The 26,963-nt window shown below is 45.0% G+C and overlaps 1 protein-coding gene across 2 annotated transcripts in view; it reads right to left on the bottom strand.

The window, feature by feature from the left end:
• Positions 1 to 126: 126 nt before the first annotated feature.
• The window catches only part of Arfgef2 (ARF guanine nucleotide exchange factor 2), an 85,866-nt gene continuing 59,029 nt past the window's right edge, over positions 127 to 26,963 (bottom strand). For both annotated transcript variants that reach the window (XM_069989957.1, XM_069989959.1), the window contains exons 24-39: positions 26,527 to 26,567; positions 26,263 to 26,432; positions 25,390 to 25,541; positions 21,767 to 21,939; positions 20,850 to 21,010; positions 17,332 to 17,462; positions 17,088 to 17,217; positions 14,955 to 15,090; positions 14,145 to 14,283; positions 13,991 to 14,045; positions 11,552 to 11,666; positions 8,934 to 9,064; positions 8,454 to 8,622; positions 7,293 to 7,431; positions 4,858 to 4,975; positions 127 to 3,504 (exon numbers count right to left, since the gene is read on the bottom strand). In XM_069989957.1, the coding sequence (XP_069846058.1) occupies positions 3,328 to 3,504; positions 4,858 to 4,975; positions 7,293 to 7,431; positions 8,454 to 8,622; positions 8,934 to 9,064; positions 11,552 to 11,666; positions 13,991 to 14,045; positions 14,145 to 14,283; positions 14,955 to 15,090; positions 17,088 to 17,217; positions 17,332 to 17,462; positions 20,850 to 21,010; positions 21,767 to 21,939; positions 25,390 to 25,541; positions 26,263 to 26,432; positions 26,527 to 26,567 (2,137 nt within the window). In that variant the 3' untranslated portion in view covers positions 127 to 3,327. The remainder of the gene's footprint in view (positions 3,505 to 4,857; positions 4,976 to 7,292; positions 7,432 to 8,453; positions 8,623 to 8,933; positions 9,065 to 11,551; positions 11,667 to 13,990; positions 14,046 to 14,144; positions 14,284 to 14,954; positions 15,091 to 17,087; positions 17,218 to 17,331; positions 17,463 to 20,849; positions 21,011 to 21,766; positions 21,940 to 25,389; positions 25,542 to 26,262; positions 26,433 to 26,526; positions 26,568 to 26,963) is intronic.

Below are 26,963 nucleotides of genomic sequence, written 5' to 3'. Positions count from 1 at the left end.
TAAAGTGGTAGAGTGCTAGCCTTGAGCAAAAGAGAGCAGGATGTGCCTAAGTTCAAGCCCTATAACCAACAACAACAACCAAAAAAAAAAAAAAAAAAAAAAAAGAAAGAAGACCCACAATTAACATTCTCCCATTAATAATTATATTTATTTATTAAGTACAGTGGTCAAGTTTCACTGCCAACTGGAAACTTAGATCTACCACTAGAAGAAATTTAAAGTAATCTAAACTTATGGCTTGATAAATATTTAAAATTACTACATTAAAATCATCTTTACTTTTTACAATTTTATTGATTTACCACCTGATCAAAGCATGGGATATTTTAACAGTATTATACATAATATTTTTACATAGAAAACTTTACATAGCATTTCTTATTATATAATTCTGCTTTATTCTTTCAAAAATGTATACATCCACTGGGCAAGGAATGCTTTTCATTAAATTACCAATATTAAATGCACTTAATCATTGTGTATAGATTAAATCAAAATAGCTATTAACTACACTTTAGACATTTTAAGGTTAAAACATAACATTTTGCACATAAATATTTGACGCAAATATGTAGATAAAATTTTTTAAAAAATTAGAACACCGAAGAACTATACCTTTGATGAGTGTCACTTTTTTTGAGGGCAAGGATTCCAGATAGATTCATTCTTTAAAATATCCAGCTTTGGTTTCTTTGATTCTCACACTGCAAAGCTGCTATTAGGAAAAGTGGGTTTCCTGTAAATGCACGCTACATCTGCCCTAACACAAACAGTGAGACAGAGCTGAGTGGGTCCCAGCTTTTCCCAACCCCAGATCCGACCCCTCTGCATCCAAACAACAAACATGAATCAAGCAGAGACATTGCAAGTCAGGGGGCTCTTTTAGTAATGGCAGACAGCTACATGGATAGCCCGAATCACAGAAGAGCGACAACATAATGTTTAGTTGTTTGGGGATTTTTTTTTTCTGCATTTCATACAAAAGTCACCTGTCAGAGGAAAAGGTTGTATTTCCAGATATACAATTTTCACAATGTGTGTTCTTTGGTTGTACATGAGGAATACAGGAAAAGGTGTATTTGACTAAAGGTGCAAAACAGAAATAAAACTTCCCATCCACTGTTTGTTGCTAAGATGCCAAAGCTGGGAATTTCCCTAGTACACTGATGAAGGAGGCCAAACTGCCCAAAGCAACAGTTTCTTAACAAAAACCCAGCACACATAATCCACACCAAAGCATCGTAAGAAGTAAGGCCTTGGAAATACTTCATTCTCCCCCAAACTGGGGAACCCAAACAGCATCCTGGCCCACTTCACCAGGTTCGGATTTAGACTGAATGGCCTATCACTGGAGGTAAGGGAACTTCTATTTGTCGCTGACAACTGAACAAAGAAAAATTACCCTGAAAGGTGTCACCAGCAGTTTTTTTTTTTTAAAGGTCCCCTGTGGGTACAACTCAAATGCCTCACTCTGAAAGTGTATCTTTTATAAGACAAGATTAAAAGGGAGTTCTGGCCTGAATTTTTCCTGCAGTAATAAATATATGGACACATTCCCTGCCCTTCAAGACAGCAGAGAATGCCATGGCGGTTTGCACTGCAGGGAAGGAAAAACCACCAGTGCCCGGGGATGTGGCTGCAGGTACCATAAGCTCGGTGAGGAGACAAACATGCGCAGCCTCCACTTCCACCTGTGATAGGAGAAGGGAAGCAAATCTGCTCCTATTTCCCAATCACACTAAAAGATTCTCCCACGGTCAAAATTGTATGCCAAATTACATAGCCTCTCCTAATCTATATAAAGTAGAAAACATTTTTTTTTCCTTTGGTAGACAAATACTTTTGGGGAAAGAAAAACAGTACTGCCAGCCCAAACCAAGCATTTCTCAGGCTGTTAAAGAAAAAAAAAGGTCCTTTAGTAAGCAAAAGCACCAGAAATCCTCTTACAAAGAAAAAATGTCTAATTTTACAGGTAGCTTTTCAAACTACTAGCTCTTAAGGCACCGGGGTTGACATCAGTACAAGCCATTTCTGGACCGACACAAGTGGAAGTCTGATGCTTCCATCACTCTGACAATTTTCTTAGGTGAGCAAAGAATACAGTGTGTGCTGCTCAGGGCAAAGAAGCTTCCACACCCATTGCTAGAAGGATCGCACACCCACTACAAGTGAGCTCAGTATCCTTGTGTGGCCCACTTTACACGAGCTGCATCAGAATTGCTCTCTCCGCAATTCAGGACACCGCATCTGCATTGACATAGGACCCTGGAATCGCATCTCACCAATGAATTCAGCTCTTTGCTCACCAGACACTGCCTGCTCCTTCCATGGCAGGGCCAGCTCCACTCATGACCTGTGGCTGAGGCCACAGGAACACCTCTTCTCATGCAAACTTCCTGTCCTCCTCTCAAGGTCCCGCTAATGGGGAACTGTGCAAATCAGTGACACTCACCACCGGTACACTCACTGTCACTCTTCTGAGGTAAAAATAAAAAGGTGTGAAGGCCCACCTCCTATGTGAGATGTGAGCATGCGCAGTAGACAGGACCCTGGAACTCTTCGCTGAACACCATCTACAAATACTTCACGGAAGGTCACTATTACACTGCTTTTCTCTCTGACCTGTCCCCCCTCCCCCATGTTACTAAAACAGAGCCATGAGGCACTACATTTTCTTTAACCTTGCAAGCTCTTAATGCTAATTTAATTGCTAAACTGTGCCTTCAATCAAATCTTCAATAAGATCTTCTAGTAAAATATTTTAAATATCACTCAAACATTAACAAAATAAAACATAAAACTTAACAACCCTTTCTTTCCCTACCTTTCCCCAAACTAACCTAACTACAGCTGAGGCAGAATTGACAAAACAGTCAAACTTCTCTAACACACTCAAACAGCAACAAAAACCCAGCATATTTTAGGTGGCAGTCAGCCTTACAAGAAACTTTATTAACGTACTCTCTAGTGAACATGAACCTATACAGCTATTTTCAAGGAGAGTGACTTTCTCTGACAACACATTTACAGCCAGTCATGGGACTTTGCTAGGAAAAGGTGACATCTGCAGTGAAGGATTTGGTGGTTGGATCAGTAAAACGGAATGACAGATGAAAGCCTCCCACCCACTGTGTTCCACCCTACACGTTCCTGGGTAGGCAACGGTGTAATGCGACACCCCAAGCCTCAGCTGGGGCCTGATGGGGCCAGGGTGGAAGACATTTTTATCTAGGCTGCTGTGAGCGCAGGAGGGCAGCTGCGTGTTCCTGTGTGCCTCGCAGACGTGTCAGGCCGAGACCGCATGATGGGTGTTCCACTAGGCAGAGGCTACCACACAGATGACAGGGCTGCAGGAGCCTGCGACAGCTCTTCTGGAATCCAAATCTTATACACAATGCCTATCCGTAGAAAGAACTTCCGCAGCACCGCTCGGAGCTCGGGGATCAGGTCAAACTGCATAATTTCACACAAGTAGGGGTAGTACATGGAAGCATGTGCTTTGAACTTGAGGTGGGAGAGAACCAGAGATGAAAATTAGACTTCGCACTAGTGTTTTAGCACCAGTTTTTAAAAAATGTTCACCTCCCTGAAATTTTTTTTGTCGGTCATGGGCCTGAACTCTGGGCCTGGGTGCTGTCAGTTCAAGGCTAGTACTCTATCATGTGAGCCACAGCGCCATTTCTGTTTTTTTTTTTCTGCTTATGTGGTGCTGAGGAATTGAACCCAGAGCCTCAAGCATGCAAGACAAGCACTCTACCACTGAGCCACCTTCCCAACCCCCCTGAAACTTTTTTCTTACTATTAGAAACCTGTTAGTTAGAAAAGAGCTTCCACATTAAAACCAATTTTAATTATACTTGTATTTATTATCTACTTAACTTATTTGGGGGCTGGTCCTAGGACTTGAGCTTAGCTTCTTTTTTCTTCTTTGTTTGTTGGTCATGGGGCTTGAACTCTGGGCCTGGGCACTGTCCCTCAGCCACCACTTGAGTCACAGTGCCACTTCCAGTTTTCTGAGTAGTTTACTGGAGTAAGAATCTCACAGACTTCTCTTGCCCTGGCTGGCTTTGAACCGTGATCCTCAGATCTCAGCTTCCTGAGTAACTAGGATTACAGGTGTGAGCCACCAGCACCCGGCTGAGTTTAGCTTCTTGAGCTTACTGAGCTCACTTATGGCTGCCATTCTACTACTTGATCCACAGCTTCAGTTCTAGCTTATTGCTGGTTAAGTGGAGGTAAACATGTCTTGGATTTGTCTGCCTGGGCTGGCTCCAAACTATATCATTCCTTAGACTTCAGCCTCTTGAGTCTAGGATTATAGGTATGAGCCAGACACCTGATTATACTTTTTTTTTTTTTTTTTTTGTCAGTTGTGGGGCCTGAACTCTGGGCCTGGGCACTGTCCCTCAGCAATTCAGCTCAAGGCTAGTGCTCTACCACTTGAGCCATAGTGCTACTTCTGGCTTTTTCTGCTTATGTGGTATTGAGGAATTGAACCCAGGGCCTCATGCATGCAAGGCAAGCACTCTACCACTGAGCCAACTTCCCAGCCCCCTGACTATACTTTTAATAATTAATTTTGTAAAGCAAGTTTTCAGGCTTAAACCAGCACTCCACAACCTCAACCCTCCCTTCCTGCACTGAGAATCACTAACTGTCCCCAACAGCACCTATGTGGCTGACACTGTGATCTTTCTCAACTAGGGTTCTTCTAAGTAAAGGTCCATATCCAAAGGCCCTTATTTTGGTTTATCTGTAGTGCTTGTACAATGGTGCTAGACATGCTCCATCCTTGCAAGATAATGAAAACCCCCAACTTTCTGCCCTAGAGTAGACATTGAACTCCACCGTCTATACCTTCTCATCATTGATTTTGAGGGTTTTTGTTAGCAGTAACAACAGGAGACTTGTCCAGGCCTCTCGATGGCTTTCAGAATTCACCGTGATGAAATAGGCAAGAGCTTCACTGCACACACTGAATTAAGAAAGAGAACAGATTAAAGCCTGAACTCAGTGGACAGCTCTTGGGTCTTGCAGTGAGTATCTACTGAGTACCAACACTGGATGGACTGGCCCGGGCAAAGCACTGAGTCCTAGTTTCTTTATTTTTATTATATATTTTATTTATTTATTTTTGCTGGTCGTGGACCTGAACTCTGGGCCTAGGCCCTGTCCCTCAGTTCTTCAGCTCAAGGCAAGCATTCTACTGCTTGAGCCACAGCGCCACTTCTGGCTTTTTCTGTTTATGTGGTGCTGAGAAATCGAACCCAGGGCCTCATGCATGCAAGGCAAGCACTCTACCTCTGAGCCAGCTTCCCAGCCCATGTTTTTTTTTTTTTTTTGGTCGGTTGTGGGGCTTGAACTCTGGGCCTGAGCGCTGTCCCTCAGCTCTTCAGCTGTGGTAGGCTAGCGCTCTACCACTTGAGCCACAGGGCTACTTCTAGTTTTCTAAGTGGTTTATTGGAGATCACAATCTCATGGACTATTCCTGCACTGGCTGACTCTGAACTGTGATCCTCAGATCTCACCCTCCTGAGTAGCTGGGATTACAGGCATGAACTACTAGGTGGAATGCCAGTATTTTTAAACCAGTTGTATATATACACTTATGTATATCCTTTAGAGAAACTTTACAAGACTATGAAGGTAATTATTTTTTGGGCTTGATCTAATTAAGCCAGGTATAATGGTGCACTCCTATAATCCCAACACTTAGGAGACTGAGGTAGGAGGATCACAGTTTGAGATCAGCCTGGCCTACAAATCATTTGATGTTAGCCAAGATTAAAAATACTGTCTCAAAAACAAAACAAAAAATAAAGAGAAAAATGAATCCCTCATGTCCTCTTTAACTGAATTTCTTTCAGCTATGCCTAGTTATGCATTCTCTTGTAAGGCAACTGCAAAGTGTGTAGGATAATGACAAGAAAGAAGCAAAATGGAAAGGGAAAAGTTATGATTCTAGGGGATATATGATGACATTCTGGCATATTTTTCTTTCGAGGTCTTGTTTTTTCCCCTTTACAGTGCTGGGAATGGAAGCCAAGGCCTCATACATACGAGGCCAGTATCCTGTCACTGAGCAGCAGCCGTCAACCCTGAAAAGCTCTGAATTTAATGGATATAAATATTCCATTGTAGTGGTTACCATAGTTCAGTTATCCATCCACACTCATGCTGTTCGTTCGCTTTCTATTTATAAATTAAGTCTACATGGGAGTCCGGGTTCGTGTTTCTGAGGGATTTACATAGTAGATTTCCTAACAATGGAATTACTGAGTCAAAGAGAATTTTCAGGCCTGAATATAATCTGCTTTCCAGAAAGATCATGTCACTGTACACTCTCACCAGCTAGGCAGGAGATTTTTGCCTTACTAAATGGCTGCCATTATAGAGTGTTACTGGTTTTAAATCTTTTTTTTTTTTTTTTTTTTTTTGTCAGTCGTGGGGCTTGAACTCTGGGCCTAGACGCTGTCCCTCAGCTCTTCAGCTCAAGGCGAGCGCTCTACCACTTGAGCTACAGCACCACTTCCGGTTTTCTGGTGGTTTATTGGAGATAGGAGTCTCACAGTCTTTCCTGCCCGGGCTGGCTTTGAACCGCGATCCTCAGATCTCAGCCTCCTGAGTAGCTAGGATTACAGGCATGAGCCACCAGCGCCCGGCCTGGTTTTAAATCTTAATGATGTAAAAGGAGGCTCCAGGACAAAGGTTTAGCTCAGCACTTGAGGCCCTGGGTCCCATCCCAGGCAATAACCCAACCAAACAAAAACAATAACACATGAAACAGTGAAAATGTAGAACTGCAAGAATGAAATGTGACTAAAGTAAGCAATGCCCAATGCCCAGGAAGCAGTGGCCAACACCTACTTTTCTGCCAGGCCTTTCTCACCAGTGCTTACTGCCCCCCTGTCTCTGCGTGTTGGCACCACCGAGGCACGCAGGTCCTGGTACCCATGTGACTCTAACTCATCCTTCACAGAAAGAAGGAAGGACAGGCTGCCAGAGCTGCCAGCAACCCTGAAGATGACCTCCTCCCAAGGCCTCAGAATGCGAGCTAGAGTCAGCATTGGTCTCTAGCCTGCGGACCCCATGGTCAGAACACTTTCTCTGCCCATGATGGTGCCAGAGGAAGTCCTTGGAGAAGCAAGCGAGGCCCTGTCTTGTCCTCAGGAAGAGAATGGTGAAAGAAAACAGTTTGTGGGGTGTCTGTATTTTTCTTCAATTCTTCAATTGACAGTAATGGGATAGATATTGTACGTGACAGACAAAACTTAATGACAAAGCAATCTTACGTTAAAAGTCGCTGCTGGATTTCACCCCAGGAATCCCTGCGGTTCTCATCCACATACATTCGAAAAAGGATCCTCAAACAACAGGCCAGGCTGCTGGTTTCTTGCTTGAGAAGATTGGGCTTAGATTTGCCTTTAAAGCCTAGAGATGAGAAGGTCATCAAAGTACTGCCTGCGGCAGGCTCAGCAGGAACCCTGTGCTACTTTACCCCTCGGCTGGCTGTCTCGCAGCTCAGTGGTGGTGCTGGAGGTCAGCCCTGTCTCTGCAGAGCCACCGTCCACGGGGCCGCCCCATTTCTCCAATTAGTCTTGCTGGATGGCTGTGAGCACCATGAGTTTCACCTTTTTAAACCTAATAGCACTTAACAATTCTGGCACATTTTCTAAGCTGCACAATTTCTTCTTCAAACAGCACATGAGAACATAGTTCTTAGAACAGCATTATTAGCCAGCCAAAGAGATGTGCAAAAGCACTCTCATAAACAAAATCTTATTAGGAGCAGACATAAAGCTTTGGGGATTTTAAAGCCACAGAAAAATCTTCTCTTTTGTTGTACTTTAAAATGGCATTTAGAGAAAAGACTAACAAAAATTACATAAATATACTTATGTGTGAAGTTTAAATAATGAGAATTTCCCTAGCCTTGGGGAAAAGTATCATATAAAAGTGTTTGCCTATCTTTAGGATTTAAACATTTGTTTTGGAGGTAGGAAGGAGTGAGGAATTCTAAAGCCTCAGGAGACACATGACTGGTTTGTTCTCAACTTCCATCTTTTCATATCACATTTAACTTTGAATGTCCAATTTCACAACTTGAAAGGTGAAAGTTCTCTAACTTCTACCAAATACTTCCTGAGACTCTATCATGTGCCAGGCACTTTCCTGGACCTGGGATGAAATCTATCTAGCATCAAGCACAAAACTGCCTAGAGTAATTCATAAATACTTGGCCAACATGTGGCTGAAGTTTGTGTTATCAACACAGCCTTCACAGCGTAAGTGGAGTCTGTGTGTTTACAAGTATTTTGCTACAACAATGTATTCTTCTCTTTACTTCATAAACATAATGGGTTATATTAAAAATACCCCCATCTCCCAGAGGCTTTTATGCTTTAGGATGGGGACCAGTGTGGTCACCAGCCACACTGTCTACTGCATGCTACCTGCTCGCCACAGGACGGTCCGCTGCTCATAGTTGGAGTTGAAGGCCTTGGAGAATGAATGGGATTCCTGCAAGCAGTCCAACAGCTTGAAGAGGTGCTGGGAAGACATGTGCTTGTACATGCCCTGGTCCTCTGTCTCGATGTGGATCTCTGCCTCCAGTGTGTCTTGCTGGGGGGAGAGGGAGGAAAGTGAAGGCGGCAGAGTGGTGTGGGCACTGTGGTGGCAGACAGAGGCAGTCCTCTATGAAGCCCACGCAGTTTCCCAGTCCCTGTGGCCATTCTCACTTAGACTTTGCCTGGAAGCTTGGAGTTTTTGTTTTTAGTTCCACTGTGGCAATGTCAAGTGACCAATGTACCGTCCCTGCATGCAGGGTTGGAAAGAGATGAGCAAGGTGGCCTCCACGGTGAGCAAGCCTCTGTGGAAGGGAGATGCGCCACCCTGGCCCAGGCCTGCAGTGGGCCCAGGCCTGTGGTCATTACCTGGGCAGCAACCATGTGCTCTGCGTCCTCCTTTTTGCTGGTCGCAGGGTAGAACACAATGTTGTCAATGGTCTGAATGAGTTCCAGCTGGACCACACACTTGATGAGGAGGCTGGCAAACAGTTTCTGATCTATATTAGATGATAAAGGTTAACCCTAATAATGACTCAGCCAATAGCGTATAAATGCCCAGTGAGCTCCCACCACATGTCTGAGCTGCAACACAGAGCAGATGTCCTGTGGCACTGAGAGTAGCCCTCTTACTGGAAGAAATGTGTCCCCACTCCCCCCAGCTCACCACCTCAACCAGGCTGAGGAAGAAGCAGAGCCTTGCACCCTGCTCTCTGGAGGCAACGGGCTATGCGGCAGTTTCTAAATGATGGCGCAGCAGGGACTTTTTTTTTTTTTTCCGGTCATGGGGCCTGAACTCTGGGCCTGGGCACTGTCCCTCAGCTCTTCAGCTCAAGGCTAGTGCTCTACCACTTGAGCCACAGCGCCACTTCCAGCTTTTTTTTTTTTTTTGCTTATGTGGTGCTGAGGAATCGAACCCAGGGCCTCGAGCATGCAAGGCAAGCGCTCTACCACTGAGCCACCTTCCCAGCCCAGGGACTTTTTTTTAATGAATCCAGAGTGATTGCTTTTATTCCTTCTGAAGCTAATGGTGACCCCATTTTTTTCTATTGTGGTACTCCAGAAATGAACTTCACTTGGTGTTTGGACCTCAGGCAGAATGGACCGCTACAAAGACACAATGGACTGCATGACTTTAAAAGGCCAGAAGAACACTCTTCAGTATGCCAGAGTGTGTCTAGACCTCAACTCTAGGGCACGATGGCAAGTTAGACCACATGTCAAGGCCCCAGTCACTCAGATATGCAGCAGTGCCTTCCCAAAGGCTGCTGAAAGGAGTAACAAGAGATCACACACATGAAACACAGCACACTGTCTGGCACATGACAGGTGAACCAGGTTTTCAAAATGGGAGATGCTAGGGGCTGGGAATGTGGCTTAGTGGTAGAGTGTTTGCCTAGCATGCACGAAGTCCTGGGTTTGATTCCTCAGTATCACATAAGCAGAAAAAGCCAGAAATGGTGCTGTGGTTCAAGTGGTAGAGTGTTATTCTTGAGCAAAAGAAGCTCAGAGATAGTGCCCAGGCTCTGAGTTCAAGCCCCAGGATTGGGAATTTAAAATAAATAAATAAATAAAAGGGAGACAAGATGTCAGACCAACATTAAGAGACAAAAATGCAAAAACTAACTTGAAAGTTAGATCCATCCAGAAAAAGGATTTTTTAAATTTTAATTTGTCAGTACTAGGGCTTTAACTCAGGACCTGGGCTATTGCACTCAAGGCTAGTACTCTATCACTTGAGCCATAGCTCTACTTCTGACTTTTGGATGGTTAATTGGAGATAAAAGACTCAGAGATTTTTCTACCCTGTGCTGAGATGGAAATGTGATCCTCAGATCGCAGCCTTCTGAGTAGCTGGGATTGTGGGCATCCGTCACCAGCACCCAGCTCCAGAAAAAGGATTTCTAATGCATAAGGGGCACTTCAAAACAACAATAAAAGGGTCAAAAACCATTACAGAATGAGCAAAGATTGTGAACACAGAAAATAGAAGTGGTCTTAAACACAGGAAACTGCTCAATAATCATAGTTAAAAAAAAAACTACAAATTAAGTTACTCAAGAGACCAAGTTCACCTATGTGTTTCTGAGTATCATGATACCTCTAACAGACCACCATTTGGAAATACGTCTCACGCTGGTGGCGTGGCCCAGCAGTACAGTGCCTTTCTAGCAAGCTCCTGGGTTCATACTCCAGTTCCACTCTTCACACCCAAAATGGCATGTGTTTGTTTTGGCATGTGTTTTGTTTTTGGCAGTAATGGGATTTGAACTCAAAAGCTTCTCATTTGCTAGACAGGTGCTCTACCACCTGGCAAATGCTCTTCTTCACCCAACCCACAATTCTATTTCTGGAATTTACTATCTTATGTAAACTAATGACATAAGCATTATTTTATGTAAACAATACTGCTTGTAGCAGCAAGAGACCAGCAATGTATATTAAACAATAAAGAAACATTATTAGGGGCCCAGTTAAAGACACATGAACAGGGGCTGGGAAGGTGGCTCAGTGGTAGAGCACTTGCCTTGCATGCCTGAGGCCCTGGGTTCCATTCCTCAGTACCACATAAGCAAAAAGAAAAAAGCCGGAAGTGGCACTGTGGCTCAAGTGGTAGAGTGCTAGCCTTGAGCTGAAGAGCTGAGGGACAGTGCCCAGGCCCAGAGTTCAGGACCCACAACCAGACCAAAAAAAAAAAAAAAAGACACATGAACAGACTATTACAGAACCTAAATAGTCTAACAGAATGTGGAAATTCACTATGTATTGAGTTTAAATGCACTGTAAAAATGAAAAAAATTCATAGTAATCCATAATTTGTATAAAAAGGAAAGGAGAACTTCAATACGTATGTCTGTGTGTCAATGTGAACACACCTGCTTGAGGGCCCAGGAAGGGAATGGGGCTTGGGGCTAAGGGGCACTTGGTTCATCCTATTTACCCATAAAGTGTCAATGATGAAGACAAGCAGAAGGAAAAGGGCTTACTTGCATATGGTCTCCCCTTCCAGCTGTCATCAGTTGGGTTGGAGAGCTGGCTCTGGCCTCTCTCGGATGCATTCTTATCTATGCTGCTTAAAGACTGGCGGTCTAGATCCACGTCCTAGAGGTAAACCAGAGAAAACCATAAAGCTCACTTTTCTTCAGTCCCCAGGCAGAGATTTGAGGTTTTAGTACTCACAATCCAGCTTTCATTTAAACTTCACATTTTTCTACTTCAATTCAGGATATTTTTCTACACTTTTATATAATGATGAGCGTGACAAAGTTTTTATTAGATCAAATTCAAAATTAAATTAGCAATGTGGTATCTAGGGTTTTTGTTTTCTTAGTGGTGGTACTGGAGTTTGAACTTGGGGCCTTGCAGTTGCTACATAGATGGTCTACCACTGGAGCCACCCCACCAACTTTTTTTTTTTTTGGTCCGGTCGTGGGGCCTGAACTCTGGGCCTGGGCGCTGTCCCTCAATTCTTCAGCTCAAGGCTAGCACTCTACCACTTGAGCCACAGCACCACTTCTGGCTTTTTTTTCTTTCTGCTTATGTGGTGTTGGGGAATCGAACCCAGGGCCTCAGGCATTCAAGGCAAGCGCTCTACCACTGAGCCACCTTCCCAGTCCCCACCCTACAAACTTTTAAGTTGCTGTGTACTACATGCCTTTTAAAATCTATATTCTAGAAAGTGCCGGTGGCTCACACCTGTAATCCTAGCTACTCAGGAGGCTGAGATCTGAGGATTGTAGTTCAAAACTAGCACAGGCAGGAAAGTCTGTGAGACTCTTTCTCCAATAAACTACTCAGAAAAAGCCAAAAGTGGCACTGTAGCTTAAGTAGTAGAGCACTAAGCTTGAGCAAAAGCAATTCAGGGACAGACTCCAGGCCCTGAAATCAAGTCCCAGGACCAGCAAAAATTAAATCAAAATAAAATCTATAGTCTTATTTGGGAATAAAGCTAATCCAACTTTCTATTACTATCCAGTAAATGAAAGCATTCCAAAGTGAAATTTGAATTAGAGCTTCTTATTATTTATCTTGTGGTACTATGTTTTTATTTAATTAATTTGTTTTTGTCTGTTGTGGGGCTTGAACTCTGGGCTTGGGTGCTATCCCTCAACTCTTCAGCTCAAGGCAAGCACTCTACCGCTTGAGCCACAGCACACTTCCAGTTTTCTGGTGGTTTATTGGAGATAAGAGTGTCACGGACTTTCCTGCCCAGTCTGGCTTTGAACCGTGATCCTCAGCGATCAGCCTCCTGAGTAGCTAGGATGACAGGTGTGAGCCACAGGCGCCTAGCAGATGTTTTTATTATTATTTTTTTTATTTTTATTTTTTTTGTCGGTCATGGGGCTTGAACTCTGGGCCTGGGCGCTGTCCCTCAGCTCTTCAGCTCGAGGCGAGCACTCTACCACTTGAGCTACAGCGCCACTTCCGGTTTTCTGGTGGTTTATTGGAGATAGGAGTCTCACGGTCTCTCCTGCCCGGGCTGGCTTTGAACCGCGATCCTCAGATCTCAGCCTCCTGAGTAGCTAGGATTACAGGCGTGAGCCACCAGCGCCCGGCTTGTTTTTATTATTTAACTCAGGGCCTTGTACTTGCTAGACATATGCTGTTCCACTGAGCCACCCCACAACCCTTAAACTAAAACTTCTTTATATAGTCTCACAGAAAAGACCACTATAGTTTCTTCAGTGGGCAGCAGAGCACTTTTAACTTAGGATTCCAACCAAAAGGGTCATCTCACAAGTACTATTTTTTTCCTGTTTTCATTGTTGCAAATAATCTATTTCGACCATATTGAACCACCTTCATTCAAGGTGCTGCTTTAACAGTGTAACATTAAAACTAACCCCAGAATCTATGACAATGAGAATTTGTTACAGAAATTATAATAGGAAAAGCATTTCTCAAAGAATAGTAAGAAGGTGGACAAGTGCTCCAAATGCTAATGCAGTTTGTGGGCACACACAGACACAGAGAGCAAGCTAGAAAGTCAACCGTGCTTTATACTGGGTAAGAAGAATTCTTTGGAAAATATGTTCCTGGGGCTGGGAAGGTGGCTCAGTGATAGGGCGCTTGCCTTGCATGCATGAGGCCCTGGGTTCAATTCCTCAGCACCACATAAGCAAAAAGAAAAAAGCCGGAAGTGCGCTATGGCTCAAGTGGTAGAGCGCTAGCCTTGAGCTGAGGAGCTGAGGGGCAGCGCCCAGGCCCAGAGTTCAGGCCCCACAACCGGACCCCCCCCCCAAAAAAAAAAGAAAAAGAAAAAGAAAAATATGTTCCTGTAATTTCTAACCAATGGTAGCTAACATTGATCCTAGATGTTACAACCTGTCTCACTGACTTCCCATCAGAAAGTGCAAATCACTTAAGGCTGACTCAATCTTTTCTTGAGATAATAGAAGGAAAAGATGACAACAACATCATCCTACCAAATGTTTTTCAAATGGCTCTTCGTCCATCCCTGCAGGTCTCCACATCAGCAACCTAATGGAATGAGAGAGAAGGAAAACGTGAACATCCAAGGTCAACCGCTAAGGCCACCTGGTGCATAAGAACCAAACCTAACAACTGCACTTTACTTACACATGCGGGATGGTGGTTTTGAAAATATCCAACATACAGTTGCACGTTTCATCCCAGACTTCAGGACTGAATTTCTCTCCATTGGATATCACTAAGTTCTCTAAGCAATTGGTACCTGATCGAGCCAACTGTTCATTATCTGCACAACAAAACATTAGGAGACATGAAACCTTAACTCCTGCTGTGATGCCCAGGGGCCCAAGGACTGCTACTGTGAGGAGAAGACTGAAGTTGAAGGTTTGTAGGCTTTTAATTAATGAATCAAGGCTTCAAAGAGGGTGAAAATTTTACAGTTTAAATATACTTATCTTGTTTTATTGCTAGGGATGGAAGACTAATTTTTCATTACTTTAAATGGCTCACATTGGAGAAATAGCAAAATATGGATCTATGAGACCAATGCTTCATGTTACATTTCTAATTTTTGCCATGTGAATACTATCAACTCTTTTGAAATTTTCTTTAAATCAGATGCATTTGTTGAAAAATCTAAGTTGAGCCTAAGACAATAATCCAGGCGCGCAGCAGAGGGGCATCTTCTGTCACAGCATAATAAACTGTGACACTGTTCCTCCCCACTCCAAAAACATCTTACTATCGAAAAGTTCCATCATACACTACTAGAAATAGAATAATGCCCAAAGGCACATCTTTTAAAATATAAAAAGAACTACATTCCACCTTAAAGAAGTGCTTTATGAGCTGAGGGGGGCTGGGGCGAACTGGTATGCTGTTACTTCTTTGGCAGTACACTCTCACTTAAATACTGACACTGTGTAAGACACATCATGCTAAACACTTAGAGAATACCTTGTTTAACACACCACTGCAACTGGGCAAACACATCAGAAAGCAGCACTTCATTTAAAGCTTCATAAAACTGAGTAAATACATCACAAATAGCATACAAGGCATGATTGCATGTTGTCGTCATCCACTCGGACTTCTGAAAAAATGATAAAAAGATCATCTTAAAAGCCACTTTCAGCACTGAAATGGATAATTTTGGATATTATCATGACAAATACTTTGGAAAATGAGATTATATATATATATATATATATATATGTCTTAAAAATGTTCCCTTAACCTGGTGCTGTTGGCTCATGCCTGTAATCCTAGCTACTGAGGAGGCTGAGAGCTGACAATTGTGGTTCAAAGCCAGCCCAGTCAGGAGACTGTTATCTTCAACGAACCAACAGAAAACCAGAAGTAGCACCTATGGCTCAAAGTGGTAAAGCACTAGCCTTAAGCAAAAAGCTCAGAGACAGTGTCCAGGCCTCAAGTTCAAGCCCTACAACCTACCAAAACAAAAAAAAAAAAGAAGTTAGCCAGTGGCCAATGGCTTACACCTCAAATCCTAGCTACTCAGGAGGGCTGAGATCTGGAGTACAGAGATTCAAAACTAGCTCAGGCAGAAAAGTTTGCAAGATTCCATCTCCAATTAACCAGCAGCCAGATTGTGGGCATGGCTCAGCCATGAGCAAGAAAGCTGAGAAAGACACTGAGGTCCTGAGTTCAATTCCTGGTACTGACGGGTACCAAAGAAAGCAACCAACCAACCTAGAAACTAAGTGTCAATGCATTATAGAAATCTACACTAGGAATATTTTGCAGCCATTAAAAATATGGTAGAGGGCTGGAATGTGGCTCAGTAGTAGAGTGTTTGCCTAGCATGTATGAAGCCCTGGATTTGATTCCTCAGTACCATATAAACAGAAAAACCAGAAGCGGTGCTGTGGCTCAAGTGATAAGAGTGCTAGCTAGCCTTGAGCAAAAGCAGCTCAGGGACATTGCCCAATCCTGAATTCAGTCCCAGGCCTGGCAAAAAAGAAAAATGATAGAAAATAGTGCTGTTAAGAAAGTAGTGTGGGGCTGGGAAGGTGGCTCAGTGGTAGATTGCTTGCCTTGCATGCATGAGGCCCTGCGTTCGATTACTCAGCACCACATAAACAGAAAAAGCCAGAAGTGGCACTGTGGCTCAAGTGATAGAGCTCTAGCCTTGAGCTGAAGAGCTGAAGGACAGCACCCAGGCCCAGAGTTCAGGCCCCACGACTGACCAAAAAAAAACAAAACCAAACAAAAAAGAAAGTAGTATATCTGGGAGTGCTGAATTCCCACCTTTGTAAAACAAACAGCTAAATAAATAAAAATGGTAATATATCACTGATGGGGTTAACAGTGGTTGCCTATGGAAGACTGGGACTGTGGATGTCTAAATTTTGTATTTTTGCCTAGTTTCTCATTCTTCTGTAACAAATATATATGTTATATAATGAGGAAAAACTTTATGTTGAGACAGAGAAACTTGCCGAAGCATTAACCTGTTTCTGTTTTTATTTTTTTGTTTTATTTATTTATTTATTTTTTGGTGCTGGTACTAGGTCTTGAACTCAGGGCCTAGGTACCATCCCTTAGCATTTTCATTCAACAGTGATGCTCCTACCACTTGAGTGATATCTCATTTTTGGCTTTTGACTAGTTAGTTGGAAATAAGATTATCAGGGACCTTCCTGTGTAAGCTGGCTTCCAACCTCAGATCTCAGCCTTCTGATTAGCTGGGATCATAGGAGTGAGCCACTGGTGCCAGGCTTAACTTATTTCTGGATGGTAGAAGTCTGAATTTTTTGGCCAGTTCTTAATACTTCACATCAAGAATGAGGGAGGGAATGGTGTTCCTGACACAATTGTAAACAAGGCCTGGGATTTGATGGAGTCATCTCTGCAACTTCATTATATACCTTGACAACCAGAGGGCTCCACTCTCCTAGGACAAGCAGCCAGGAGCTGAACTGACAGGAGCAGTGTTGGAGGATGTGAGCCCGGCACAGGGCTAGGAGGGGTGATGGCACAACCTTACAGAAGGCCAGCAAGCCTTCCAGCCCCCCCCCCCCCCCCCCGCCTCCCTCCACCCCGCCACAGGCAGTGCCTAAAGCAACCTACCTCTGACTGCTGCTCAGGGAGTTTCATGTTGTCGAAAATCCGAAACACGATTCTGAACAGATCCTGCCACCAGTGCTTCTCAAAGGTGTGACCATAACTCTTCATGATCTCAAACATGACTGTGAGTCCTCTGGAGGAAACAGGAGAGACAGTGAGCCAGGGAGGAAATGGCAGAGAAGAGATAGGGAGGAAAAGGCTTGTGGGAACAAGAGACTGAGGCACCATCATGCTAGGACCCCGTTACCTGGTCCGCACATCCAGCTTACACCTATTAATGATGCAGGAGAGCTCAAATAAGATGGGGAACCAGCCTCGGACCCAGACTCTATCACCAGGAGCTACATTCATGTCGTCGCTTGTGTATTCTTGTAGCACCTACAATGGAAGTCACATCTCAGAGCAGACTAAGCAAGTAAGAGGAGAGAACCAACAACAAAGCAGACAAGACTGACCTCATGCACTTCCCTCTCCCCAATCCTCTCTGCAGTCATTACAGTGTGGAATCCCTGAGACAGAGGGCCAATTACCTCTTGGAAGGGCACTAGAGGTACCTCTCTTACAGGCCTATGTACCTTTGCAAGTTTTTGAGTAAGCTGAAAGGGGCAGATCATGAGAGTCTGAGTGGGGGAGATCACATAACAAGAGTGCCAAATATCTAGAACGATTCAATGCGTTAGCTTTCGTACTTAGTAGCAATAGCAAAGGAGCAGCCATTGTTTGCTGGGTGATTGCTATGGGCCAGAAATGGTCAAATGCTTTACATAGACTGATAGTTCACACAACAATCTCATGTGGCAGGGGGAAGTGATGGTATGTTTATTTAGGCCCTCAGGACCTAAGTAAGTAGGCATGCAGCCAGGACATGGGAGTCTCCTACAGTCTGAGTGTGAAATTCTTACTCTGCCCTAACTTCAACCACAGTGGTGTTAAGAGTTGGTTGTGGAATCAGCCAACGACAAATGCTGGAGGGGATGTGGAGAACGAGGAACGCTATTACACTGCTGGTGGGAATGTACACTTATACAACCACTTTGGAAAGCAGTCTGGAGGGTCCTTAGAAAGCTAAAGATTGACCTCCCTTATGACCCAGTCATACCACTTCTAGGCATCTACCCTGAACAACAGGAACCAATATACAAGGACACGTGCACCTCCATGTTTATTGCAGCACTGTTCGCAATAGCTAGGATATGGAAACAACCTAGATGCCCCACCACAGATGAATGGATCCAAAAATTGTGGTATCTATACACAATGGAATATTATGCAGCCATTAGAAATTACAAAATAATGGCATTTGCAGGGAAATGGATGGAGCTAGAAGGAATCATGTTGAGCGAGGTAAGCCAAGAACGAAGAGACAAACAGTACATGGTCTCCCTGATAAGTGGATGATAAATCCAAAATGTTAGGTGATATGACAAAACTAACAGGACTTAAGAAACAAAGAACTCCCACTCATCTGGTTGAACCACTACCAAATATTCCCATGCTGCTGATCACATATATGGTATATAACATGTGAGCACCGTTATATATTACAGACTGTGATAGACAATTTGCTCCAGGAAAGTTAGAATGAACTTGTGACTATAAATGAGCATCATTATTCCACAATACTGTGAATTTCCGGAAATTAAGTAATCACTTAATCACAATCAAAAAAAAAAAAAAAAAAAAAAGAACCTCGGGGAAGGGAGGGAGGGAGGGAATGGTAGGGGGAAAACAATGGAGGGGGTAACAATGTTCAAGAGGAAGTGTACTCATTACCTCACTCATGTAACTGTAACCCTCTGTATAGTATCTTTACAATAAAAAAAAATTGTTTACATAAAAAAAAAAAAGAGTTGGTTGTGGGAAAGCTGGGCGCCAGTGGCTCATGCCTGTAATCCTAGCTACTCAGGAGGCTGCGATCTGAGGATCACAGTTGAAAGCCAGCCCAGGCAGGAAAGTCTGTGAGACTCTTAACTCCAATAAACCACTAGAAAACCAGAAATGGCACTGTGGCTCAAGTGGTAGAGCGCTCGCCTTGACCTAAGGAGTGCAAGGACAGCGCCCAAGCCCAGAGTTCAAGCCCCACGACCGACAAAAAAAAAAAAAAAAAAAAAAAAAGTTGGTTGTGGGGCTTGAACTCAGGACACTGGCACTATTCCTGAGTTCTTTCGTTCAAGGCTAGCACTCTACCGCTTTTGCAACATAGCTCTACTTCCAATTTTCTGGTGGCTAATTGGAGATAAGAGTCTCACAGACTTACGACTTACCTGCTCTGGCTGGTTTTGAATCACAATCCTCAGATCTCAACCTCCAGAGTAGCTAGGATTACAGGCAAGAGCCATCAGAGCAGCTGTTTGTTTTTTGTTGTTGTTGTTGTTGTTTTGTTCCTTGTGGGGCCTGAACTCTGGGCCTGGGCGCTGTCCCTCAGCTCTTAAGCTTAAGACTAGTGCTCTACCATTTGAGCCACAGTGCCTCTTCCAGCTTTTTCTGTTTATGTGGTGCTAAGGAATTGAACCTAGGGCCTCATGCATGTGAGGCAAGCACTCTACCACTGAGACACCTTCCCAACCCTTTTTTTTTTTTTTAAATCAATTCTGGTTATCAAATATCAGACATTTTATTTGTTTGTTAAACCTCAGGCTATTGGTCATTTCACAGGACTGATGTGGACTCTAAAGTAGTCAACACGAATATGCAGGTGGTGTACTGGGAGGTACCTCACAGGTATTATGTGCCCCATCAGCACTGGGTCCCCTTTGGCCATTACTTTTTTTTTTTTTTGGCTTATGACAGGTCTGACTTCCAACTTTGGGATACTCCAGAGTTAAACTACCTTGTCTAGTTTAGATGTGCTTGCCCCCCTAAAATTTCATGCTTTGGGACTGTCCTTTAAGCCAAGCAGTTTAGAAAGGGTTTGCCCAGAAAAACCCCAAGCACGTTCAGGAGAAAATAATGATTTTTTAGAATTTAAATTTAGCCAGTCCTGGGGCTTGAACTCAAGGCCTGGGCACTGTCGCTGAGCTAATTTTACTCAAGGCTAGTGCTCTATCACTTGAGCCACAGTACCATTTCTGGCTTTTTCTGTTTATGTGGTACTGAGGAATCAAACCCAGGGCTTCATGCATACTAGGCAAGCAGTCTACTACTGAGCCACATTCCCACCCCACGCCCCCCCAAAATGATCTTTTTCTTATTAGTGAGGACAGAACCCAGGTCCCTGCATATGCTAAGTGACTACCTCCAAGCTGTACCTCCAGCCCCAAAGGTGATTTTTTTTAAAAATGTGACTTCTCAGACATGTCATTTTTTTTTTTTTTTTGGTTGATTGGAGGGCTTGAACTCTGGGCCTGGGCACTGTCTCTGAGCTCTTCAGCTCAACGCTAGTGCTCTACCACCCGAGCCACTTCAGGTTTTCTGATGGTTAACTGGAGATGAGTCTCACGGACTTTCTTGCCTGGGCTGGCTTTGAACCATAATCCTCAGATCTCAGCCTCCTGAGTAGCTAGGATTACAGGTATGAGCCACTGGTACCCAGCTAAGAATATCACTTCTTAAAATGGAGGGTTTTGTTCTTCACAATATTACCTTGACTAAAAACACCTGTAGAAGACTATGTAAAATTTCAGAAGATAACTCACACACAGAAGGAAAAGGCCAAACCTCACAAGGGCTGTACTTGAAGTAAACACACTCCTAACAGTGGGAAGCTCTCTGGCAGGAGTGAAGGGCTTGCCTGGTAACTCTACTGGCCCCAAGAGGGCAGCGTACCCGTGGCCTCTCAGAGACGTATCTCCCACAGAAGCGGATGAGCCGGATGGCCTCCATACTGGTGTCGGGGAAGGCAGCATTGCAGGCAAACTCCGACAAGCACTTCACGGCATCCTGGAAGGAATCAATAGCTGCCGGGAAATGGTGCTGGAAAATTGTCGCTGGGGAGACAGAAGGCATATTACTTAAGTGCAGGATTCAGAAGTGAAGTTGAGATGAAACCAGGAAGACTGCCTCGGTGCCAACAACAGCAGCTCGGCACTTCTGGGCTTGGCACTTTGGAGGGCTTTTCTTACTTGCTCTAATTTCCTGTGCCTCAGTTTCCTTTGGCAGAACGAAGACCACAGTGGTGAGCTTGGGTCTTGTTAGTTGTGGTGCCTGGACACTCAATCAGGGAAGCACAGGTTCCTGAGAGTGTGGTGAAATCTATTTTCACCAACTGGGAAACGTGACCTTGTTGCGAGAATGCTTGTTCTGAGTGACTGTGGACGCAGCAGCACTGGCCTCACGGTCAGTAGTGCTACAAGTGCGGCCTGAAGGGAGCTCATCCAGGGCCTACCCCCTTGGCAGGATGCCACGGCCTTTCTGTGCCAGGGACACTACATGGGAGGAGGGGCCCTGCTTTACAGTACAAGAGCTGCAATGAAGCAGAGCAGCCAAGCAGTGTGTGTGCCTCAGTGGCTTATGTTTCCTACGTGTGTGCATGCCCTGGCAAATGATCACCAAAGCACCACAGCACCCCGGCACCACGCTATTGATCCATTTGTGAATGGGTGGACTGACTGCATCTCCTCCATGGCACCAAGAGCTGGAACACCCCCCATGTCACTGCCCCACAGCAGAACCAGCCAGGAGAAGCGCTCCCTCGCTAGGCTTCCAGTGGGCCTCAGCCAGACAGGGGCACCAGGGGCACTTACACACGATGTGGCCTGTGGTCTGGAAGGCCAGCTCCACGATGTTCCCATCATGGTCGGAGGCTGCCTGGTGGAACACAGCAAAGATGTTCTTCCAGCCCGAGCGGATGTTGGCCGCCTGGGAACTCACCATCTGGGCAATGCAGCGGATCACCATGTCCCGGATGGTGGGAGACCTGAGGAGGGACCAACAGTCACATCCTCTGCACTGAGTGCGAGGAGACACACAGGGCTCCTCCCTCAGAGCACTGACGAAGAAAACAAGGCTGTTTTCTAATGCACCTGGTGGTCCACATTCATTCAGCTTCTGTCCCTCCTTTTTTTACTGTTGGTTGTCGGGCTTGAACTCAGAGCCTGGGCACTGTCCCTGAGCTTTTCTAATCAAGACTAGAGCTCTACCACTTTGAGCCACAGCTCTAATTGCAGTTTTCTGGTGGCTAATTGGAGGTAAATCTCACAGACTCTCCTGTTCCTTCTGGCTCCAAACCACGATCCTCAAATCTCAGCTACTGAGTATAGTTAGGATTATAGGTGTGAAGCACCAGCGCCCAGCTGTGACACATGTTTAATTAATTAACCAAGTCTTTCTTTCTTTTCTCTTCTTTTCTTTTGTCAGTCATGGGGTTTGAACTCTGGGCCTGGGCACTGTCTCTGAGTTCTTCAGCTCAAGGCTAGTCCTCTACCACCTGAGCCATAGTGCCACTCTGGTTTTCTGGTAGTTAAACTGGAGATAAGAGTCTCAAGGACTTTCCTGCCCAGGCTGGCTTTGAACCATGATCCTCAGATCTCAGCCTTCTGAGAGCTAGATACAGGTGTGAGCTACCAGTGTCCAGCAGCTTTTATTTCTTATTTTTGGTGGCGTTTACTAGGCAGATGCTCTACTACTTGAGCCGCATCTCCAGCCTTACTGTATTTCCCATGAACTCCTTCAGAAAGTGGTAGAAGTGTGACATTACTAAACCAGTAAGTCTTGACTCATCCCCCAAATGCTCCTTAAGATGCTATAGCAAGTTCCAGTCAACAGTTTCAAATGCTGGGGCACCACAAGAGTGGGCAGTGGGGCATGGGTCCGGCTAGGAAGGGCTCTGCGCTGCAGGGCTGGGACGCACTGCTGAGCCACAGGCTGCCTCAGTCTCTTCAGACAATCTCAACAGGGAGGAGTATGCTTTGTTCATGTGCTAGGGGTACAGGGAGGACTAGGCTTGCATGGGCTTAATTTCAGTTGTGTGTGTGTGTAAAAAGGGAGGGGGGAGGAGGAAGAGGAAGGAAAAAGGAGAAGGGGAATGGGGGGGGGAGTGTGAGAAAGAAAGAGGGACAGAAGCCGGGCACCGGTGGCTCACGCCTGTAATCCTAGCTACTCAGGAGGCTGAGATCTGAGGATTGCGGTTCAAAGCCAGCCCGGGCAGGAGAGACCATGAGACTCCTATCTCCAATAAACCACCAGAAAACCGGAAGTGGCGCTGTAGCTCAAGTGGTAGAGCGCTCGCCTTGAGCTGAAGAGCTGAGGGACAGCACCCAGGCCCAGAGTTCAAGCCCCACAACCGCCAAAAAAAAAAAAAAAGAAAAAAGAAAGAGGGACAGGGAGAGACACACAGAAAGACAGACAAAGAGAGAGCCATGCCAGGGAAATGTTTCTGCTGCCCTTGTATTCCCTACCCCAACTGCCCACACCTAGCTGAAAGCCTGGCTCCAAATGACAGGGTTGTAATTTCTTCTCCTGCTCCACAGCCCGTATTCAGGAGATTCTATCAGCTTCCTCCAGAAAGTGCACAGTATTATCCAACATGGCTACTGCCTCCCTCTGGTCCAAACCTGGGCATCTGCAAGGGCCTCCTAAGTCACCCTGCTACGATGTCTCATTCCCATAGTCAGTGCAGGGTGAGGGCATTTCGTGTCTACCTAAAATCTACCTCTTACAGAGAGCAAGCCAAAGTCCTCGAATGACAAACAATTTCTTTTTTTTTTTTGGGTCCAGTCATGGGGCCTGAACTCTGGGCCTGGGCACTGTCCCTCAGCTCTTCAGCTCAAGGCTAGCACTCTACCACTTGAGCCACAACACCACTTCCGGCTTTTTTTTTTTTGCTTATATGGTGCTGAGGAATGGAACCCAGGGCCTCAGGCATGCAAGGCAAGCGCTCTACCGCTGAGCCACCTTCCCAGCCCTGACAAACAATTTGTGTGGCTGAGGCACCTTCTTCCCTCAGAAGGGGCTTCAGTGACCTGTGCCCACCACACTGTTCACCTCTCCAGCCATGCCAGATTCCCCAGCTCCTTATCCATGCTAATAAAGCCCCTTCTCGCACAGGGCTTTTCCTCTTGCTTGTCTCCTGTCCTAACACGGCTTGCTCCTCCGTTCTTCCTGGTTTCCTGAGCATGGCTGAGGGCTAGTATAAAGGATTCCAATCCCCAACCCCACCCCACTCAGTGTTCTCAGCACTTGCCTCCACCATTGTCAACAATGATTTGGTTTTTAATTTGTGTGTGTGTGTATGCATGCCAGTCCTAGGGCTTAAACTTGTGGCCTATGTGCTGTCTTCTTTTGCTGAGCTTCTTTTGCTCAAGGCTAGCACTCTACTACTTGAGACAGAGCCTCACTTCCAGCTTTTCTGGGGGCACTTTACTGAAGAGTCTCATAGATGATCCTGCCTGAGCTGGCTTTCAAATTTGATCCTCAGAACTCAGCCACCTGAGTAGCTAGGATTACAGGTGTAAGCCATCAACAGCCAGCTTCATTTTTAATTTTATTATGGAAAATTTCAGACACTAAAATGTAGAGAGGACGATGTAAGGAATCAGTGTAGTCATTCTCTAGGTGCAATTAGGGGCAATTCAATATTTACTGTTGGATTGTCTGCACTCTATTACCTAGCAAGAGTAGAAGCTGGGGAGTCCCGCTGCAGAGAAGCTCATTTCCTGCCCCATTAGCACCTCTCTGGGGAACTCATCCTTTTCTGAGACATTTCCACAGTGACTCTTTACCACTAAGCTACCAGGTTGGGCCACCAAACTCAGCTTTTTCTCCAACCTCCCCTAGCACAAGCCCTAATAGGGACTCTACACACACACACACACACACACACACACACACACACACACACACACACACACACACACACACACACACACACACACACACACACACACACACACACACACACACACGCACACGCACACGCACACGCACACACACACGCACACACACACACACACACGCACACGTACGTTAATTTACCAAGGCCAAGTGAGTTGAATCACACCTGTACGAGTCTGATCCAGGGTTTTCCACACACACACACACACACACACACACACACACACGTTAATTTACCAAGGCCAAGTGAGTTGAATCACACCTGTACATTCTTTTTGCTTCTACCAGGGTTTTACACACACACACACACACACACACACACACACACGTTAATTTACCAAGGCCAAGTGTTTTACACACACACACACACACACACACACACACACACGTTAATTTACCAAGGCCAAGTGAGTTGAATCACACCTGTACATTCTTTTTGCTTCTACCAACAAGGCAGAGGAAATTAACCCCAAGCTTAGCATTACAAGGGAGTTCTAGACCCGGTGGGAGTCTGATCCAGGGTTTTCCACATTACCTGTTTTTCTTCATAATATGCTCAAAGGGCCTCAGAAAATCTTTCTGGAATCGGAAGTTGGCTAATTCACCCTTCTCTAGAAACTTCATAGAGAGCTGCCTTAAAGAGTCCACAGCAAAGATAGCCACGTCTTCATTGGGGTTACAGCCGACCTGAGCAGGAGCAGGAGGTGAGGTCAAACAGGTGGAAGGCTGCAACTGTGGATGAGGCACCCTGCACGATCTGCGCACACTCTGAACCCCAGGACAAATACCCGGCCTGCATGCACGCTGAACCCTAGAAGACAGCCTCCAAAAGGTAGTGATATGAACCTACTTCTGGGATGTGGGGCATTTGGGTATTTTCATTATTCCTGGAGTTTTAATGGGTTTTACAGGAATTCTAGCAGAGCATAAGTATGACCTGACTCCTATCAAGCTATCCTTCTCTATAGGCAAAATAAATTAATGGTACCCCAAAAACAGAGCACTGTTTTGTTCTTGGCAGTACTGAGATTTGAAAGCAGGGCTTTGTGCTTGCCAGGCAGGTCTGTTGCTTGAGCCACACCTCGAGCCTCCTCCAGTCTCCTCTACCTTTTCTCTTAAGGTGATCCTGATGACTGAACCCAGAAACACCCACATGCTAGGTGAACACTCTACCACTTGAGCCATGCTAGTATACTTTTTGGTTTTTTTCTTTTGCTTCTGAGATGGGAGTCTCACTAGTTTTGCTGACTTGAAATGTGTCCTCTTGCCTTTTTCTCCTCAGTAGCTAGGACTGTACGCATGTGCTACCATGTTCAGTTTGGGGACAAGTCTTTAAATTATTTCTTTTTAATTTAGCTACCTATCTTTTCTGACTCTGACAAAGTGGCTTTTAAATATGAAAAGTTACCTTATTGAAGTGATCTCCAATCACATGCCATATTCGGGACCACTGCAGCCGGATCCGATTCATGTTGTAGTATGAAATCTCCACGATCTTCTGCAGGCTGAACATACGAGGATGGTGGGGAGATGCTAGTTCATCCATGGACACAGCACACAACCAGCGGACAAAGTCAACTATAGGCCAGAGCCAACAAGATGCGCAAACCATTAGTAAGTCAGACAGTCATAATGTGAGGCTTCTGTGGTCACAGGCAAGTGACATACATACCAATTGCATTTCCATCCAGTCTGGTGGAGCCGGTAAAAATTCTAGGGTGACAATCACAGACATATTAAAAGTTAGATGTGGAAGCTGGGGTTTCTCAGATATCCGAAAAGGCAAAGGAGGAGGAAATACTTTAGGTCTTGCATCTCTGCCAAAATAAACAGTGACAGCCAGGCATAGTCGTTTCTGCCTGTAATCCCAGCTATCCAGGAGATAGAAGCAGGAGGATCTTGAGTTCCACATAAGCCTGGGCAAAGTTAGAGAGACCCTGTCTCAAGAACTAAATGGGAACCAAAGGTTTTGAAATGCAGCTCATGTGGTAAAGCACCTGCCTAGATACTTGAGGCCCTGGGTTAAACCCCCAGCACTTTAAATAATATGTAAATGACATAAAATAAACTGCGAGGCACCACTTGGACAGAACTGATCAGTGCACTGAG

The sequence above is a fragment of the Dipodomys merriami genome, unplaced genomic scaffold (assembly GCF_024711535.1).
Source record: "Dipodomys merriami isolate MVZ:Mamm:240054 unplaced genomic scaffold, mDipMer1.0.p SCAF_39, whole genome shotgun sequence".
Classification (NCBI taxonomy): Eukaryota; Metazoa; Chordata; class Mammalia; order Rodentia; family Heteromyidae; genus Dipodomys; species Dipodomys merriami.
Note: the sequence above shows the minus strand (reverse complement) of the source record. Positions and strands in the feature narration are given on the sequence as shown.